The sequence below is a fragment of the Lynx canadensis genome, chromosome A2 (genome assembly GCF_007474595.2).
Source record: "Lynx canadensis isolate LIC74 chromosome A2, mLynCan4.pri.v2, whole genome shotgun sequence".
Classification (NCBI taxonomy): domain Eukaryota; kingdom Metazoa; phylum Chordata; class Mammalia; order Carnivora; family Felidae; genus Lynx; species Lynx canadensis.
Genome location: NC_044304.2, coordinates 35,652,158 through 35,670,760, shown reverse-complemented (window position 1 = coordinate 35,670,760; position 18,603 = coordinate 35,652,158). Strand labels below are relative to the sequence as shown.

Genomic DNA, 18,603 nt, shown 5'->3' with positions numbered 1-18,603 from the left:
CTTACATACATATAATCTTTACTGATTATGTGACTGTACCAATTTTTCACTTACGTGCTTTAAAATTCCACACTGGAACTTTAGGCCAACATTTTCTCCTGTTGGGATGATTTGGTATCGCCTGCACAGGATGTCATTTCTGAGAACCCCTTCAAGAAGTGTAAATGATTCCTTAAGTTAGGCCTAGAGATTTGGGTTCTTCACTGCATTTTCTAGAATGCCATACTTGTTTTACCATTTGGTGAAAGAAAATACCAGGATTAGAGACAGATTTGAAATTTTCTCGTTAATAATTCACTTGGAACTTTGCTCACTAATGATGAGGCTAGGTCGAATCACAAGGGACTAAAAGCTTTCTCACTATGATTCACTTTTATGAGATGTGGCACAGCCTTATTGGCTAATCAAGATGGCCTTGGATAACTAAGCCTATTAAATGGAATCTACAGATGTAGTTGAGATGTGAACGCAAGCTCTTAGCTTCTCCATAAAAGGAAAAGCATGACTCGTTGATTTGCCCCCAGTTTTGACAGGAAAATTCTTCATATATGTTTACTAAATAGTATAAAAACCTCCTTACCGGTACCTTCAGTTCCACTTGTGTGCCCTTCCCATCTTTTTCCCTTTTTGGACTATAGTGGTCACTTTAAGATTGCCTTCGGTGGGTCTCTCCATAGGAAGGCTGGGAGACAGAGATTTCAGTGCAAATAGTATAGATGAGAGATGAAAGTACGCAGCACTGGCAAGGAAATGAGGCAGCGAGACAGGAAATGAAAGGAACCCAATTAAATGCATCTTTATGAGCAGGTTTGGGGCAGCTGGGGATCAATCCCACTTGGTTGTCCAATACAATAGCCATTAGCCACAGCTGGCTATTTAATTACTAAAATGAAATAAAAATTGAAATAATTTCTTATGTCACAGTTGACACACTTCAAATGCTCAATGGTCACAGGTCATGATAGAGAATATGACTCTGAGTTGTGCCACCTGTGCGAGAGAAAACTGGGAAATTTGTACATCGAGTCCCATCTGCCAATGGTTGATGGTTGCTCTCCTTCTTGCCTGATACATCTGGTCTACCGTGCATGTGTATGGGACCAAGGAGACGATATGGATGGACACTAATAATGTCAAGTGTAAGTATAAATGAGATTGTGTCACTCCGTGGTTAAAAACCTTTTTACTAACATCTCTTCCTGGCACAATATAGATTAAACTCAAACTCTGTATAGCCTCATTATCTGACTCCAAGTTTACCTCCCCAAACTCAGGTCACTTTGCTTTAACTACTTCTCTGACAGCAAACTGAAAGAGACTTTATCTCAGTTTTGCAAATACAATGAAGTCCTCCGTGGCTAAGGCCTTGGTACATACTAATCTGCTCACCTCCTGTCCTCTTCATGTCCTCAACACCATGGTTGTTGCCTGCTACCCTCTAGTTCTTAGCCTAAATTTCACCTCCGTGAAGACAGGCTCCCTCACTACCCTTCTTCCTAAAGTTCATGTTTCCTTCCCATTATTTACTTTCTCGGCTCCTTTTGCATTTGTTTTATCATGATTTATGATTATTTGTTCATTTTTGGTTTGTTTCCCCTAGAATAATGTAAATTCTGAAGTTATCTCCAATATCTAGTATTGTGTCTGACATGCAGTAACTACTCAACAGACACTTGGTAACTGAATGACAACTGACTGAAAGCAATCTTTACCAGTTTAGCAGCTGTAAGAGTGGACAATGAAAGGTCATACCTCTGCAGTAACAAGGGTTTTATGGGAACCTGCTTGGACAGTTAGCCCGAGGGACAAGAGGCTGGATGTGGGGAAAAAAGTAGCCAGGTAATAACATCGTGTGTAGTTGCTGAAAACTGTCTTATGTACCAGAGGGCTCAGATCGTTATCAACTGGATAAACATTCTGGACACCAGCAAGGTGCCTTCTCCAACCCGCAATTGCTTGCTTGTATCAATGGCATTGCTCGAATGTAAGTTATATTGACATTTTCCAGTGGTTTAAAAACAGCAGCCAGTGGTAATGGCAAATGGCAAATCCTACAAAGTGGAGCAAGATCGGTCTAGACATTTAACTTTCTAGAAAGAGAATATGAAATAACATTTTGGCTGTTTTACCTAAGTTTGTTCTTTGGTTTACCTTGAGTGGAGCTAGCATTGACACAGGTAGCATCTAGGTGACACATAATCATAGGAATCTGAAAGAACAACAAAACAATCATGCTTACGTACTGATTTCCATTTATAAAACATTTCCATCTTCTCTATTTCCCTGTCTTCCCATAACCTTTAAACTTTGTGCACAGTCTCTGCTTTATAGACATGAAAACTCAGAGAGAGAGGGTATAGGATTTTCTAGGTTGTAAGTGGAGAACAAGGACTTAAATCTTTGGGGGGGACTTTTCTGGCTTACATTTTAGGGCTTTTTTTCCCCCAAAAAACAGTGCCCTATCAGCCTGAAATGTGAAAGAGAGGAGAAAAGTAGCCATGCTGAAGTGAGCGGCAGGTGGGAGGGGCAAGAAACCTTGAGAGTTTCTAAATCTGGGGGAGGATCTAGATGAGGGGCAAAGAACTCAAGAACCCACATGTGTGGCAGCGGTACGTGGAACACAGAAGCAGAGAGAAGAGGCCATTCTGACTGGGCACCCAATTTGTAACGTTCTTCAAATTAAACGCGCAAGCTTCTCACATCTCTTACCACCAGCAGCTGGGATCTACTGAGCTTGCACTGCCCTCTTCCAGTCCCTAAAGTTTACTCCTGCACCAGCTCATGGCCCCCAAGCTGAAATCTACAGATTAATCAATTTACTCCATTCTAGACAGCAGATGACCTCTTTGTGTGACCACGGCATGATCCCGATCAAGGATAGTTGGTGTCTATTGCTGCACCCACAGTATTTTCCGTAGAAAAGTAAAGCAGTCGGCAAGTTAAGCGCAATGATCTTCAAACAAGCTCTATCTCCGTTGCTTTCTCTACCACCGGAGGAGGCACATGATAATGCAAATCCATGGGAATCATGTAATTTTTGGCCAGATTTGCAGACTGTTATTTCATGGACAGAACAGAGTCTTCATCCACTTTCTTTTGATGCAAATCCAATGTGTTATAAATATCTGAAATTTAGAGAATTCATTCAAGCCTCTGAGTTTCTGGATTTTCGCAAAACAACAACAAACAGAAGAACTGGGCCACCCCGGCTCCCTACTGCTGCGTGGCAACAATAGTCTGGGACCAAATGCTGGCTGCTGGAACCGTGGTGTCCCATCGCCACTCTCGTCACTGTGGCCCTACGTGTTAACAGGTGACCCTTGTTAATTAACTTGTGTTTCCTGACTAGCTCCCGTAGGCACATATGCCTCTTAGGCCTTGTTTGAGAACTACCCTTGAGCCAATTATAATTCCTTCCAAGACATATTTGCAGACTTTATTAATACTAAGAAGCCACTTCCGGCCCACTTCATGAGGTATGACCACGCATCCATGTAACTTGGCGAAACGGTTGACAACCACTGACTTAACGGCAAGTCTGGCCTCAGGTTTTCCTCAGCACATTCATGCGAGCCTATTCTTGGGTTAGCGCCTCTCAACAGGTGGGAATTAGGGCTACAGATGCAGTGCCTAGTCTATAAATATAGTCAGTTATGTCTGGGGTCCTGGCTTTCCTGTGTAAGGACTGGCTATTATTATTTTTAAAAATAATGCAACTAGCTGCCAAAACAAATAAAGGAGGGCTTAACACTTTTCAAAAAAGTGAAACAAACTAAATAACAAACAGACAGATGAGAACCATTCACTGACCAATGATGTGAGCATGCCAGGCTTCCACTGATATGCCTCTGAGAAGTTTTACAAGGAAAAAAAAACACCTGGCTTATTCAACCTTAAAGTTTTAAATCTTAAAAAAAATTATTTAATTGCTTTTAGTTTTGAAGGAGAGACAGAGTGTGAGCTGGGGAAGGACAGAGAGAGAGGGAGACACAGAATCCAAAGCAGGGTCCAGGCTCTGAGCTGTCAGCACAGAGCCCGACACGGGGCTTGAACTCACAAAGTGTGAGATCATGACCTGAGCTGAAGTCAGACACTTAACTGACTGAGCCACCCAGGTGCCCCTAAAAGTTTTAAATCTTTAACATGAGATGGGTGTGTGTGTGTGTGTGTGTGTGTGTGTATGCGCGCGCGTGTGTGTCTTTCTTTTTAATTTACTTTTAAGTGTGAACATGAGTCTATTTTCAACAGTTTGTCTGAGGTCCACGGGCACTAGGATATCTGATTCGATCACTGCTGCCATTAGTCCTGAGTCCTCCCTTTCCTTAGTACATCTTTTATCTTATTTTCTCACATTTATAAACTAGATGGAGGTGGGTTAGCCCTAGAATTTGCTAGACGCTAAACCTTTTATTTAGAAGACAGACAGCTCATCAAAAGGAATACGGTACATTTCTTTGTCCAGGAAACCTTAAGAGATCTTGAAATGAAAGTGTCAAGCTTAATTAAAAGAAAAACTCATATTATGGCATGCTATTTAACCTTCCGGGACGCAGTGCATATCCCACGTGAGGAATGTGTGGATCTCCTCATATAAACAATTTTTATACCTTTCATAACTTATATCAGTGACAATGACAAGGTAGCATAAGATGCCGCACTATAAAATCACCGTACTGTTTTGTGAAAGTTACACTGGATTTCACCAGAAAAAGGATGTTGGATTGTGTGTTGGTGAAAACATTCTTCATCATTCGATAATGGAATAGAACCAAGTAGCAAAACTTCTCGGTGTGCTTGCCAAATCCATTAATAGATAAATCTAATCAGGCAAAAAAAAGTCAACAAATAAGCTCTACCTAACCGGCAAATCTGTCTTATGAAATGAGCCATATTTTCTTTTTTACCAAGAAACGGGGTCTGGATGAAACCCTTTCCATTTGCTCTAATTGTGTTATGACATTATTCATCATCCTTGGTGCACAAGCTCAAAATCATTACTAGTCATACCACACTGAGCTCTTTATTACCAGCAATACATGATAAAAGTTTTTAAACCACACATGTAGGCATGGGGTAGCTACTGAATCCCCCCCTAACTGGGGTGGGTCCAATTTAAACACAACGTGACGGTTCACACATTTGTATAAGGGACTTGATAAATCCAAATTGAATTTGATGACATTTACAAATATTTGCACGGTTTTACGGGACGGTTGCCTGATTCTGATGTGGTCTTTTTTTCTCCTTCTCTCTTCTTCCAGGCCTTTCCAAGGGAGGCTAATGCATCAAGTAACCACTACGAAATGAACTGACAGATGTGGGCCTCTAGACTAATTCTTTCATTGACTTACAGGCTCTGGTTACAGAGGAGGAGAAGCTGTGAGTTCCTCATATCGTAAATTATGAGAAGGGTCTGTATGCGCGAGGCCAAACTTCACACTGAGTTTCCATTCAGGACCAACGCTGTTAACAGGGTATTCCAGGAAACAGTAATCTCATAGAAAAGACTACATGATCACAGAATTTGGGGCAATAACAATGCTTGCAGAGTTTTTAATAGCAAACATCTCAGATTAGTTCCTCTTATTTAAGAATGTTAGGAGATGTTACATAAAAATCCAGATTGCTGGTGCTCTTGGAAAAAATTGAAGATGTAACAAGGCAGTGAATATATCCTCACAGAGAAATAATTTCTTGTACCTTCTTACTAGGCAGGGATGTGCTGTCCATTAGTCAAGTATCCACCTAGCATGCCTGGATTTGGGAAGATTTTTACTTTGCTCCCCGTGTTTTAGTCTTTCCTGAAGACATACAACACTTTTTGTGCATTAAAGTTTCTGAAAATTTCCTCAGTAAATATATCTGTTTATTTTATTAAAAATGTTCCCCCAATATATTTGATTAGGGAGGTTTTTTCCTCCCCATCTTGGGATGTACCGTTCTAGGTCACTCTTTGCGTTTAGGATCTCAGTTGTTACTCTGAAAATTACAGGTGAAAGTCGATTGCCAATATATTACTCAGTACACGGAAAGGGACCATAAATTCAAGAGACTGTGATTTGGTTGTATGAATCTTATGCTATCTTCTGGCAAATATTTTTGAAAGTATTTGGAAAGCCTAGATTTTGTAGTTAGGATTCCATTTCCATTTCTGGATGCTTTTATAGGCATTCAAGATGGAGAACCCATCTATCTGATTAGAGTATCTACATATTCAATCAGACTTCAAGTTATACTGGTAGACATTAAGGAGCCTCTGGATATTACCTGAGGTTTAACTTTAAAACTCCAAACTAGGCGGCCAAATGTGCTGGTGATCTAATACGAAGCCCTAAAACATGTATTCTAGAGGGAAGGCTTTGGAGAAAAAGTAGATATCCTTGCAATATGATAGGTTAAGCAACAGGAATGTATAATACTATTACACTATCCCAGGTAGATAACAAGTAGTTATTTCCTTTTTATAATCATTATCTGAGTAACTTTTAGAAAGAGAAGATGGACAAGAATTTCTTTTTTCGGGATGGGAGCCCCATATGTATGGTCCAAGTGACCAGTACAGAAACCCAATAATGGGATTTGACATTTAATCTTACTGGCTGAGAACACAGCAGTCATAGTAATGAATTTCTGATTTTCAGAATACTGGGGTTGGAAATATTGGCTGCGATTGTAGCAAAGACGTCATGGAAAAATTCTGGGTGACTATGAGTCTCTAAGCAGGGTGTTCTGTGGATTTGGCTAAAACTGACTCAGGAAAAATAAATGGCAAATAAAGAGGACAAGTAGGTTTAGAAAGAAGTTATTTACCACTTTAATAGGGCTGTCCAGCATTTGGTCACATAGATCATTTTGAAACCTAATTGCTTTAATGGTCTTCCTATCTCACCAGAAGAGATTTGAATACTCATGAAAAAAGCAAATCAAACATAGAAAGAGGTACCATGATAAGACTTGTTGCTACAGCACTATGTACTTAATGATGCCAGACTTTGGATTTCATTGGAGGACATTTCTGCAGTCTAGGACAGCTATACAAAGCCTTAAGACATTGTATTTACAGAACTTATTAATACAGGGATCCGTATTCTACCATAATTTTGCCAGAGTCTTAATAGCACGGTGGAGCAGCTCCCTCAAGAATTCTTATTTTTCTTATCTGTGGAAAAGCTAGTAGTTCTAAAAATACTTTCCTGGAAGAGGTTAGGATGGTTATTATATATCAATTGAATATAAAGTATGGTTATGTAAGCCAAGCTTGCATGCTAATATTGCACAGGGTAGAAAGCAATAAAACAGGACGATGTGCTTCCTTGGGCCATCTGGTAGAAACAGAAGGAAGCTCTCGATTCAGTATTGTTACGATGCCTCAGATTCCAGGAGTCCACCTGTAGCTGGCCTTCCAGCGTGAGTGCCATGTTGAAATTTCAGAAGGGCACATGTCTTCCTCGCCAAGAGAAAAAGAAATGCAACAAAACAAAACAAGACATCCAAACTCAAAGAGGTACACCAGCCGCCTCAAACTGTGGTATTGTTCATTTCTTGAAGAGAATATATAATATTTCAAAATATTATATATATACATATATTTAAAATGGTACAAAGTAACTATAGATCCAAATTAGAAGATAGTTGATCGTTCTTCATAATCCCAAAAATTTTCATGGAGAAAACCCTTTTTTTAAACCCACTTTCCATGGTGTTGCCAAAAATGCAGGGTCTTCTCACTATAGGATACTTCATGACACACAGTAAAAGCACTGTGATTTTCTGGTAACCAGTCAAAGTGCAAATAAGAAATCCATTTGGCTTGTAATGTGTAAGATGTTTTAAATTCTTAAAATGTGTTTTCTGCAGAGGTGGTTTTCCTTTGCTACTATAACAAATGCTTCCATTAGGTTCTTGGGTGAATCTGAAACCAAAGAAAGAAAGAAATTTCAGGGAGAAAAGAACAAAATGAAGGCATAAAGAAAGGTGACTAGGCAGAAAATGAGGACATCTGGAATTTTTAGTATGTGGCTTCTTTCAAGTGATGTGAAGCCAAAAATGTTAGTCTACAACCGTAGTTCTCAAATGGTGATAAAAAAGCACACTGACAGTCCATCATATTTTTATCAGTTCATTAAAGGTATTTTGCCACAACTGAGGAAATGGACTCTTGGAGCAATGAATAACGATGATTGGCTTCATGAGCATGTCACATATGCAGTTGCACAGAGCCCTGTGCTGGAAAGGGCCCCACACTTCATTTAATGATCTTCTATTGAAGTCTTGAAATTATTACTAATTTTTAAATGAGAGACGCCATGTTTTCATTTTTGTACTGGGCCCTTCAAATTATGTAGTTAGTCCTAGGTCTGATGAGAATTTGAACTGAGTAGGTCATTCCATGACCTCGTCAAGCTGGCTTGCTGTGACAGGTAGAGGGGTGGCCATAAGGTAAAGTCACTGCCAAGGTTCGAACACATTTTCTTAGGAACACAGGAGGGCTTTGCAGGTTGAGGAACTCTCCCTCTCAGTGACATAGTATTCAAGAGTAACCAAGAGCATACTCCTATAACTAATGATGCCATTTAATCTATTTGAATATGGCCCAAAGACTCTAACATTCAACAGGATACACGCACAGAGTGTCATTGGTTTAGGGCAGAAATGATGATTCTAATAGAGTTGAAGGTTCTACTTTAGAGTTCTAGGAATAGGCATTTTTCTTCATAATCTCTTGGTTCTTTATAGTCTTAGAAATTGAGTGTTCTGGGTCCAGGGGTGGAGTCCATTAAAAGATTTTAAGGTTGGATAGGAATAGTAATAAAGTTGCCTTTCAAATGTTGGTTGTGCCATGGGCAGGATGTGTAAGAAATCTTCACACACTTATTATTTTTTTTATCCTCTCCTTAGAAATGACAGATTCTTCCAAACCTTGGTTTCCTACATTCCAGTAATGTGTATCACCTCCTGTTTCCACTGTCTTATTTTTCACCAAAAGGAGGGAGAGAGTGACATTTACAAAACTGAAATGGGTTGCCTTTCTTTTATCTCTATCAACTTACCATCTCTACCCTGCGCTACCCAACCTTAGGCCCCATCCTCCATGTAAGAACAGGAGGTTGGTCATCACATCCCAAGACCTTCACACATTAACTTTACAGAGCAGAGGCTTAAATATATTTATTGGCCAAAGAAATGGATGAGTTCACTTGGACCCAGGGGCAATTGTGATGGCATAAATTGATTTGTTTTTCCTTCTGGAAATTTCCAAATCCACACTCTCCCACCTACCCTTCTCTCTTAAAGCTAGTTCATACAAAATGGTCTGAACATCAGGATTGTAAAGGCTTTTATAACCCTTGACACCTGATGGAATTTTGAGTGATGAAGCTGGGATGTGTCACAGCTGGAAGTTTGCCCTTCTGTAATATAAAAAACACTGGCTGATGACAATGGATGGAGCTATGTGAGGTCAGAGTCACCGTTAGGAGAATGGGCCCAGGTGAGTGTGGGCAAATGACAGTAGTGCATTTGTGTGAAACATCAATTTGGCTGGACAGCCATTGTGGTGAGATGGGCAGTCTAACACGGCCTTTTAGGGAATGGAACTTGACTCTATGTTGTGTATACCTAACTGTTCATTTTCCCAGGAGTCTGAAAGACACTAACATATTGGGTTGAAGGAAATCCAAAGTTGCTTGATAAGTTTCCAGGTATTATACCAGATTATGTTCTACTATTTTAACCTGTTAATTTTGCCTTCCTAGTGACTTTGGTTTTCTCCTCATTTCCTTCCCTGCCTTGTTATGTCCCCCAAAGCCAATGTTCCCTTTTTATATGTGAATTATTACAGCATTGTCAAACAACTTATTTCCTCTGGGGCGAAGTCTGTCTTTATATATTAAAGCATTATTCTTGAATACACAGAGTATACATTTCTTCCTGAATGCATAAGATACAGCATCCCCAGCTTATTTTTTTAATATGTACTATATTATAGCATATTATGTATTATTATTTCATATGCATTAAATATAATATTGATTATAGGGAATTAGCTCATCTGATTATGGAGAGTGGCAAATTCAAAACCTGCAGAGCCAATTTCCCAACAGCACCCCCAACTTTCAAACTTATGCGTTTTTTTTTGTTTGTTTTCAGAAATGTTTTTATTTTTATTTCTATTTTTGAGGGAGAGAACATGCGAGCAGGGGACAGGGGCAGAAGGAGAAAGAGAGAGAGAGAGAGAGAGAGAGAGAGAGAGTCAGAGTCTTAAGCAGGCCCCACGCCCTGCATGGAGGCTGACATGGGGCTGGATCCCATGACCTGAGCCACCAGGGGCCCCTCAAACTTATGTTATGTTTAAAGAAAAAAAACAAACCAATATTTATGTAAAACCATAGGAAACTACCTGTTGTGAATATCTGGATTGTTTGTCTTGCCACAAACTACCAACAAAGTAATTCAACGAAACAACTGAAGCAATGGTCAAGCAGGTGTAGTTTAAAATTTAGCCATGAAACTTCACCCAGATGTACCACGCTTCTTCCCAGGAGGGTTTCTGGCATCAGCTTTATTGTACCCCATGCTGGGTTTTGGAAAACTTCTCAAGGGTGACTACCTTCTCTCCATAAAATGACATTCAGGAAGCTTCCTCTTTCCTAAGACTTATTCTCTCCAGTCTCCTGAAAGGGAAGCCTGTGCCTCATTCTACTTATCTTTTCTCCTTCCTTCTGTAGGTTATATTGTCACCCAGATCTGGTTTCCCCAAGGTTCTCCTTCAGACTGTAGCCTGTTGTCCTGGCTAGTTCGTATTCTGGGCTGCCTGGTCCTTTAAATCAAACAATGAATTTCTACTCTCCACCATCCTTAAAAAATGAGCACCATGCAACTTTGAATTAGATCACACTTTGAAACATCTTTTGTTTATCTACATTGCACAGACTGCTGAGAATTTTGACTCAGGGTGATTATTTGGGAAGTAATTCATAATAGGAAGGTTTTGAAAAAACCTACATAGGGAAAATGACATCTTAGGACTCTATCTTGCAAATATCTTCATATTGGCGTTACTTTTAAAAAATAACAGTATGACGGACGGAAACTCGCAGTTGCCATTAACCATCTGGGGATGTTTCTTCTGTGTTTTTGTTTTTGTTTTTGTTTTTTTTTTACTGAGACCACTCTCTTTGAATCAGTCTTATATGTAAGAACCAAACAGGTGATTTAAAAAAATTTTTCCTCTTTGAGAAGAACTTGAATTTTTTATCCTAAAGATTACCTCTTAAATAAGAGTAGAACATTGAAAACCTATGACTCACAATTAAAGTACATCTGTTTATTAAACTGTTTTGAAAGTTAAACTGCCAGAGTCAATACTTGAAGTGTATAGGCATATTTATACTCTGACAGGGAAAAACACATAGGGCATACTAGAAAAATTAATATAAAACCTATTTTGGAGCCTATGATCTAAGGACTGGTGTTGGCCTGCCATTTATACAGAATGGAAAGCTCCTGTATGTATCAGCTGAAGTTAATTGGTGCCTTTGTGTTTAAAAGTGCTTATTTCACTGTGAATTTCTTTGTAAGGAAGTGGGGAGAAAATTTAAGTCAGTAGTAATGTCTGAGTCCTCTCAAGGTGTAAAAAGTACAGCTTAGTGTTTTCTTTTCCTTCTCTAAAGACAGAGTTGAGATTTATTAGTTGAGTGATGTGTTGCTCACACGACTGTAGAGCAACCTCTTATTTCCTCGCTTGAAATGGATGCACATATCAGAACAGGTACATCCTCTGCTTTCAAACCAACTGCATGGGCGATTTATTTCTCTTGTACACTCAACTGTCGGGTTGCATTCAGCCCACCCAGGACAGTAGCAAACACAGAGGCCGTGCTCCAGCCTCTATTATTGTGATCAGACCTGCACTGTACTTCTGTGAGGAAAGAAAATGTCTAGGATGTATTTACAGTGTTTTAAAATATACTCCACAGAGGTCAAAAAAAAAAAAAAAGAGTGTTACACAGTCATAAAAAGTAGCATTAACAATTTCTGTGCTTTGTTTATTTATATTCTATTTTCCAAAGAGTCTCCTAGTTGGTACCCTTGGAATCTCACATACTCAAATCCTGAAGTAATTTGACTTGTATTCTTATTCTTGACTGAGTTTCAGGTCTGGAGGAACCATAAGAGCAGGGTTTATATTCAATAAAGGGAGATCAGTTATCATTTGGAAGAGGAAATAGAGTTTTGGCAGAAAATACATCAGCAACCTGTTTTAAACAATGGTGATCGAATTCCAATCATACTGATGATAATTCAGAGTATCTGAAAACTGACTTGGAAGGGCGTCTTCAGATTGTTTCGTAAAATTAGTTTCAGGCAAAATGTAACCAAAGGGAAATATGAAATCCACTCTCCATCAGTTAATGAAGATGGTTTCTGGAGGTAAGTGTCATGAACTGGGTTCATTTTTGAATAATCTCTCCTGAGGCTGTTTCTTTGAAGTGAAATATGATAATCCAAGCTGAGCATCTCAGGTGCATGAATGCATGTTAACAAGCTAGGATGGTTCAGGAACCTCTCTTGGCCACAAGCCAATGAGGTATAACAATTTACTGCTTAATGCAGTCAATATAGGCAATGAAATTGGATATGCAGAAGAGTCTCCACTTATGTATGAAAGATATGTTTTATAAGATACTATGTTTTCTGTATCACGAGGCTGCCAGTACCAATGTTATTTCTTGAGAAGATAATGCTGAGAACAAAGATCAATTTAAGACTCATTATATAGGGGTGGGAATTAGAGATGACCTTTTAAATTTGAGTCACCCTTTTGGAAGGCTACAAGTTCAGCATGTTGGGATTTATAACTGGTGGATCTGGCTTTCAACAATACCCAGTACATTAAAACACATATACACACAACAGGGCTGAGAGCCACATGATATACATACATAAAACCACACTAGTTATTAAAATATTGACATGATTGTAATTATGTAATTAAAATATTGTACTACATTTGAATAAATACTGTCTTAAGTGCTCTGAGCTACCCTTTCTACCCTGCCCTCTTTAGGACTCCCCTACTTTCCCATGATCTATTATCTACAGGGCCAATGGCTATCCTACCTGGGCTTTTCCAAACTGCAACATGATACCAATTCTCATGGGTTGGATGGCCTCACCATATAGGTTGTTATGTATTTTGAAGATAGCTCCTTATTTTACCACAGAAACCAAGGAATGATAATTCACATCACAAAAACTTTTCACTCATTTAAAAGATCATCAAATAATTCTTTTAAAGGACATGTAGAAAATGGCTGTACTTAAACGCAGCCCTCTTCCGCAAACCATCTGGACAAATTAGGCAGGACTCTTATTTTCTTATCTATTTTGAGCACCGTAGTAGTTGGCTGAATTATGCGACTAATTGCTTTACCGTTCTTCTTCCTTTTGGCTATGCTAATCCAGCTTTATTTGTGACCCAGTCACAAAAACGCTAAACTGCTCAGCAGGGAAAAGTCAGGTTCCATGTCTAACTTCTTGTTGCTGGATGGACACCGATATGAACAGTTAAGAATGTTTTCTGTCAGGGAAAAGGTCTTCTTATCTCCTGTTCAAAGCTTCCCTGGATGCTGTTGTACAACTCAAAGGCAACACGGTATGGTTGGTAACATGCATGAGATATTTGAAAGAAAAACACTTACTCTTGTGGTCTTAATTTTATTGCCTGTAGCGCACATCCAACCGGAATTATCAGGTAGCGTTTTACATTCTTCTCCTTCTAGACAAGGCTCCATCTCACACCACCATTTCCCAATCACTATGGAGGCTGTGCAAAAAGAGGAAACAAGTGTGTTTGCGATTCATCCAAACAACGTGGGCACCAGTGACGTGACCCTCTGTAGGTGTTCATTCTCTTTGAAGCACGCTACTTTCTCTTGAACCTTCTAGGGCGGGCTAAGAATTCGCTATGAAGAAAAGTAATATTGTCATTGACCGGTCTTACAGAGCAAATCTAATTTTCTACTTTTATGGTTTTATCAAGCAACAGTTTGTCAAAAATCACCCTCGTATCCTGAAAGATGAAAATCTATGCATTGGGAGGTATACTTTCTGGAGAAAACCTTATGTTTTCACAAACTGAGGACCTTTTACTCTTTCTTTTCAGGGAAGGGGACAAAGTAGTAACTGTCCTTCAGAATGATAGAGCTATTTCTTCAGAAAGGCCAGTTTATTCACCCGGCATTAGGGTTCATCCCCCAGCCTCCGGCCTTCTTTGAGAATTTCAAAGGCCTACCAACAGGAAAAAAAAATGAAATGACTGGAACCATAAAAGAAAGCCTGCAAAATAAAAACCAAGGGTATTAATAAATAGAAGTGTTTGTTTACAATCACAGGTATATTCATGTCAGCTGCATTTCTTGTTGATGTTTGATATGAGGTGGGTCGAACTTTCCAAAGTTGAGCCTCTGATAAAAAAAAAAGCCCTATTTTGCAGGGTGATATCAAAGATGACCACAAGGGGAAGCTGGCGATGAACTGAGTGGATGTATTTATAGCACAGTCTGGTTTTTGTTTTAAGATTTTCTAAAATAGCGACTGGATGCACTCCACCCAAGTCAAGGAGCTCCACATCTTCCTTACTGCCTTCATGAGCGAAGAATTATTTCTGCCGTTCGAAATTCTCAAAACGTCTGCCAGTGGTTCTTGTGTCGTGCTTTCTGATTGCCTGTTTTCACACTGGACTAGAACCCTAGTTCTAGAGATACTCGCCTTCAGCCTCTTACACCTGCCGGAGGGGAGTCCCCACCTTGATGTTTCCTTCTCACAATGACAAAGAGGCCAGATGACATCTGTTAACATCACAGAGGATTCTTATTAAAATGGAACGAAGTAAATCCGGAAGCAAAGCAGGAGTACATTATAAGTCCCCAGTCGGAGAGAGGGATTAGATTGCTAATTTAAAAACAATGGTTTAAACATCTGGATGTCTGCCCATATTCAAGCTTTCTTCTTTCTACACTACCCTTATTTGGACTTTCCTTCCTCTGGAAGCCAGCGTATGGATTGCAAAATTTCATCTTATATGCAAAATCATGTCTACTCCATTATCAGGTCAATTTAAGGAATTTTTCAGGGGTAATTTTGCCTCTGCTTGATTTCTACCTTATGTGCGGACCAGAATGAACCACATAAAATGCATCTCCATTGGAATATAGCACGCAAGTATAGGAAGTAAAATCTCCTAAATAGTCCATCCGTATGCAAGACAACGTGATATTTTGGTAAAACATGGAGTAGTAACAGAAGACACAAATTCTCCACAGGGTACAAAATGATTATGAGAGTTAAGAGCGTCTTTCTTTTCAATAGCAGGGTTCTCTATGAGCATGTGGAATAAGGGAAGATTCCAGTCACAGGTAAAAGAGACCTTATTTAGGTGAATTAATAGGTGACGATGTTACATGAGAGAAGCATGTACTTTGGCAGCAAGAAAAACACATGCAGCGTTGAAAAGGGAACAAAAATAAATTGCAAAGCTTCCAGTAACCTAAGATAAAAGCCAGGGTTTGGCAGTGTTTATTGAGAGCCTAGAATCGGAAGCATCCTTTCGGTTAGCACTCAGGCAGCAACAGGCTGGTGACATTTGCCACACTTGTCCCCTGAAATCCCACCTAATATTTCACTATTGCTGCCCTGAATCGACACCAACAAGAATGGAAAGCCTCTGATCTTAGCTCCGAGGGGAAATTGCCTTTCCAGACAGTCTTCCATTTAGGGTTTGTGACTTTTTTTTTTTCCCACAGAGGCACACAAATAATGAACAACTGCCAGTGGGGTCAGCTTTAGCATCTCTACTTTCTTCTAAAGGACGCTGTTCCTTCTTCTTGAGGTTGCTCTCTGCCCTCTCAGAGCTGACCTACTCTGTTGTTAGCTAACAAAGCAGTTTCTGTCTCTTAAGCATTAATGTCTTCTAAATGAAAATGTAGACAATAGGAAAAAGAATGCATCTCAAAACCCACAGATCACCTTTAATTCAAGGGAGTAAAGGTCCACTGACTCAAAGGGAAAAAGGAAAGCCTTTCTAAGAATAAAAACATCCCCAGACTGGCCTGTAATCTCTAAAAATTCCTATTACACTTGCTTCTCCTTAACAGAGTTGGATGCTTTGACGTTACCCTCTGGTTTATTGGCATCTAGTTCATTCTTCCAGGGTTGCTTTTCTAAAGATGCTATTAGACTGATTTTGCTTTTGATTTATGCATTACATGGTCATTTTAATATCTTTCACATCATCTTCTAGGTCAAACTATAGTCTTTTCCCCTATTTTTTTCATATACTCGTATTTCCTGCAATATTTTCAAAAAAAATTCAGAGAGGATTTACAAATTGTGCTCTCTCCTCCCATACTGGAAGTCACCTAAAACCTTCAGATTATTGAAAGAGGAATGATCGATTAGATTTAATCAATAAATGCAATATTAATGCAACTTAACTGGCTTTATAATTTTTCTTATGGAGATACCTATAATAAGAAAAATGCAGGCACAAATAATTCTAAATATCTTGAATTACAATGGTCAGTGCAATAATAAAAATGATAATGGACATTTTTGATGGCCTCTTCTGGGTTTCTGTGTTAGGTACTTCAAAATGTATGATCTTGGGGCGGCTGGGTGGCTCATTAGGTTGAGCTGAGCCACCGACTTGGCTCAGGTCATGATCTCACGATTTGTGACTTCGGGCCTGTGTCGGGCTCTGTGCTGACAGCTTGGGGCCTGCAGCCCGCTTCCAATTCTGTGTCTCCCTCTCTCTCTGCCCCTCCCCTGCTCACACTCTGCCTCTCTCTGTTTCTCAAAAATAAATAAATGTTAAAAAAATTTTTAAATGTATTACCTTAATCTTCAGAGCAATCCTAATGGTGGGTATTATTATGAACCCATTGTATGGATGAAAAAAAAAATGAAGCTCAGAGAAGTTAAAAAACTTGGCCAAGCTTACACAGGTAGGAAGTGTAGGAATTAACACGACGTGCAGGCCTGCTTAATGACAAAATCCTTGTTTTTCATCATTATAGTGCTAACTTATGATAGTTTTGTGTTCAGGATTCAGAGAACTCTGAAGAAACATATGATTGCTGAGTGAAGGAATGAATTCTCTCTGATGTCTTATTATTGAAAAAAAATTCATATAAATACAAACGCTTGAGGAAAATACAAAACGTAGTTTCTCATAAAATTAACATAAAAATAAGTTGCGTAATAGCTAGTTTATATCATATTTGTTTCTTCCTAGACAGAGCTCCATATTGCTTGATTTTATTACAGCATTTTAACAGAAAGTCTCAGTAGCGAATAATTTTTGAAGCCACAAGAAACTTGTGAGGTAGACATATAACTTCTGTGAGGACTTTTTATCCCCTAGAAGAACAGAGTTAATTAAATATCAGCTGCAAAAACCAACTCTCTCTTATCTATGATGATTAGGAGAGAGGCTCTTAAAGGTCCCTTTTAACCCTGGGGTTTGGAATTCGCTCTCTTACTGGATCATGTTCAGGAAAATATCTGATCTTCAACTTGGTGAAGAGTGTTCATTTTCCTTGAAAGATTCTTAAAATTACTAAAGCTACTTTAATCATGAGTCTTGATTTCATCCTTATATCATCATGTTGCTGCAGAGCAAAAAAGAGAGACTGTAAAAGGAGACTCAATCCAATTTTCAGTGAGAAGTCTTAAATAGAGAAGTCCTTCTGTTGCTGTCATTGTTGTTTACTTTGTGGTATCTTGCCACGTAAAGAGAACAAGGTACTGAGAAGCAACGGAGTTAATAAATACAGCAAATATACATTATCTTATTAAAGAGCCAAAGTCCCTTTTTGTCATTTCAATAAACAATGTTTGGGTCTCAATTTAGTAAGTGTTCTTTGGGCACTTTCTGCAGCCAAAGGACTATGTGGCTTAGTGACATGGATAAAATGATGAACATGACATAGTTCCTGCCCTGAGAGCTTATGACTCAGCTCAAGGTTTCTCTCTCTATGGGCACTATTGGCACTTTGGCACGTGTTATGGTTAGGAGGTATAAATGAGCAAAGTGCTCCTCTGGCAGGAAGCACGTTATTGTGCAGGAAGAATAGTCCCACGCTGGGAGTGGGAAGGGAAAATCTTAATAAGATTGTGGAAGTTCTTGAAAGCATGAAGCTCAGGCTTCCCTCCCCCCTCAAAGGAATGGCAAGTCACTGAATATTCTAGATTCTGTGAGCAAAGGGAAGACATGGTTAACGGGTGACTGGGGGAAGATGGATTTGGCAGTGATGTACAAGATGGAAGGAGGAAGAAGAAAGTAGCTGAAATGCCACATGAGCACAGGTGCATTCAAACAGAAGGGATAGGTCTTGCTTTTGGATGCCTCCTCCAGAACTGTGAAGAAGGGCAGAGCTGAAAGCGATGTTAGGAACAACTGAGGAAACCATAGGGCAATAACTCAACTATGTTAGCCGTAACCTTAACCACACCGCACTTGAATTATTAGCTCGTGTGCCTGTCTATTCACCAGGCAGTGTGCTTCTTGAGGGCAGGGATCATATTGCGTTCGTCTCTGAA

The 18,603-nt window shown here is 39.3% G+C and overlaps 1 protein-coding gene across 2 annotated transcripts in view; it reads right to left on the bottom strand.

The window, feature by feature from the left end:
* Positions 1–5,037: 5,037 nt before the first annotated feature.
* The window catches only part of TAFA1 (TAFA chemokine like family member 1), a 514,644-nt gene continuing 501,078 nt past the window's right edge, over positions 5,038–18,603 (bottom strand). For both annotated transcript variants that reach the window (XM_030307199.1, XM_030307200.1), the window contains 2 exons: positions 13,704–13,828; positions 5,038–7,912 (listed from right to left, as the gene is read on the bottom strand). In XM_030307199.1, coding sequence (XP_030163059.1) covers positions 7,895–7,912; positions 13,704–13,828 — 143 coding nt within the window. In that variant the 3' untranslated portion in view covers positions 5,038–7,894. The remainder of the gene's footprint in view (positions 7,913–13,703; positions 13,829–18,603) is intronic.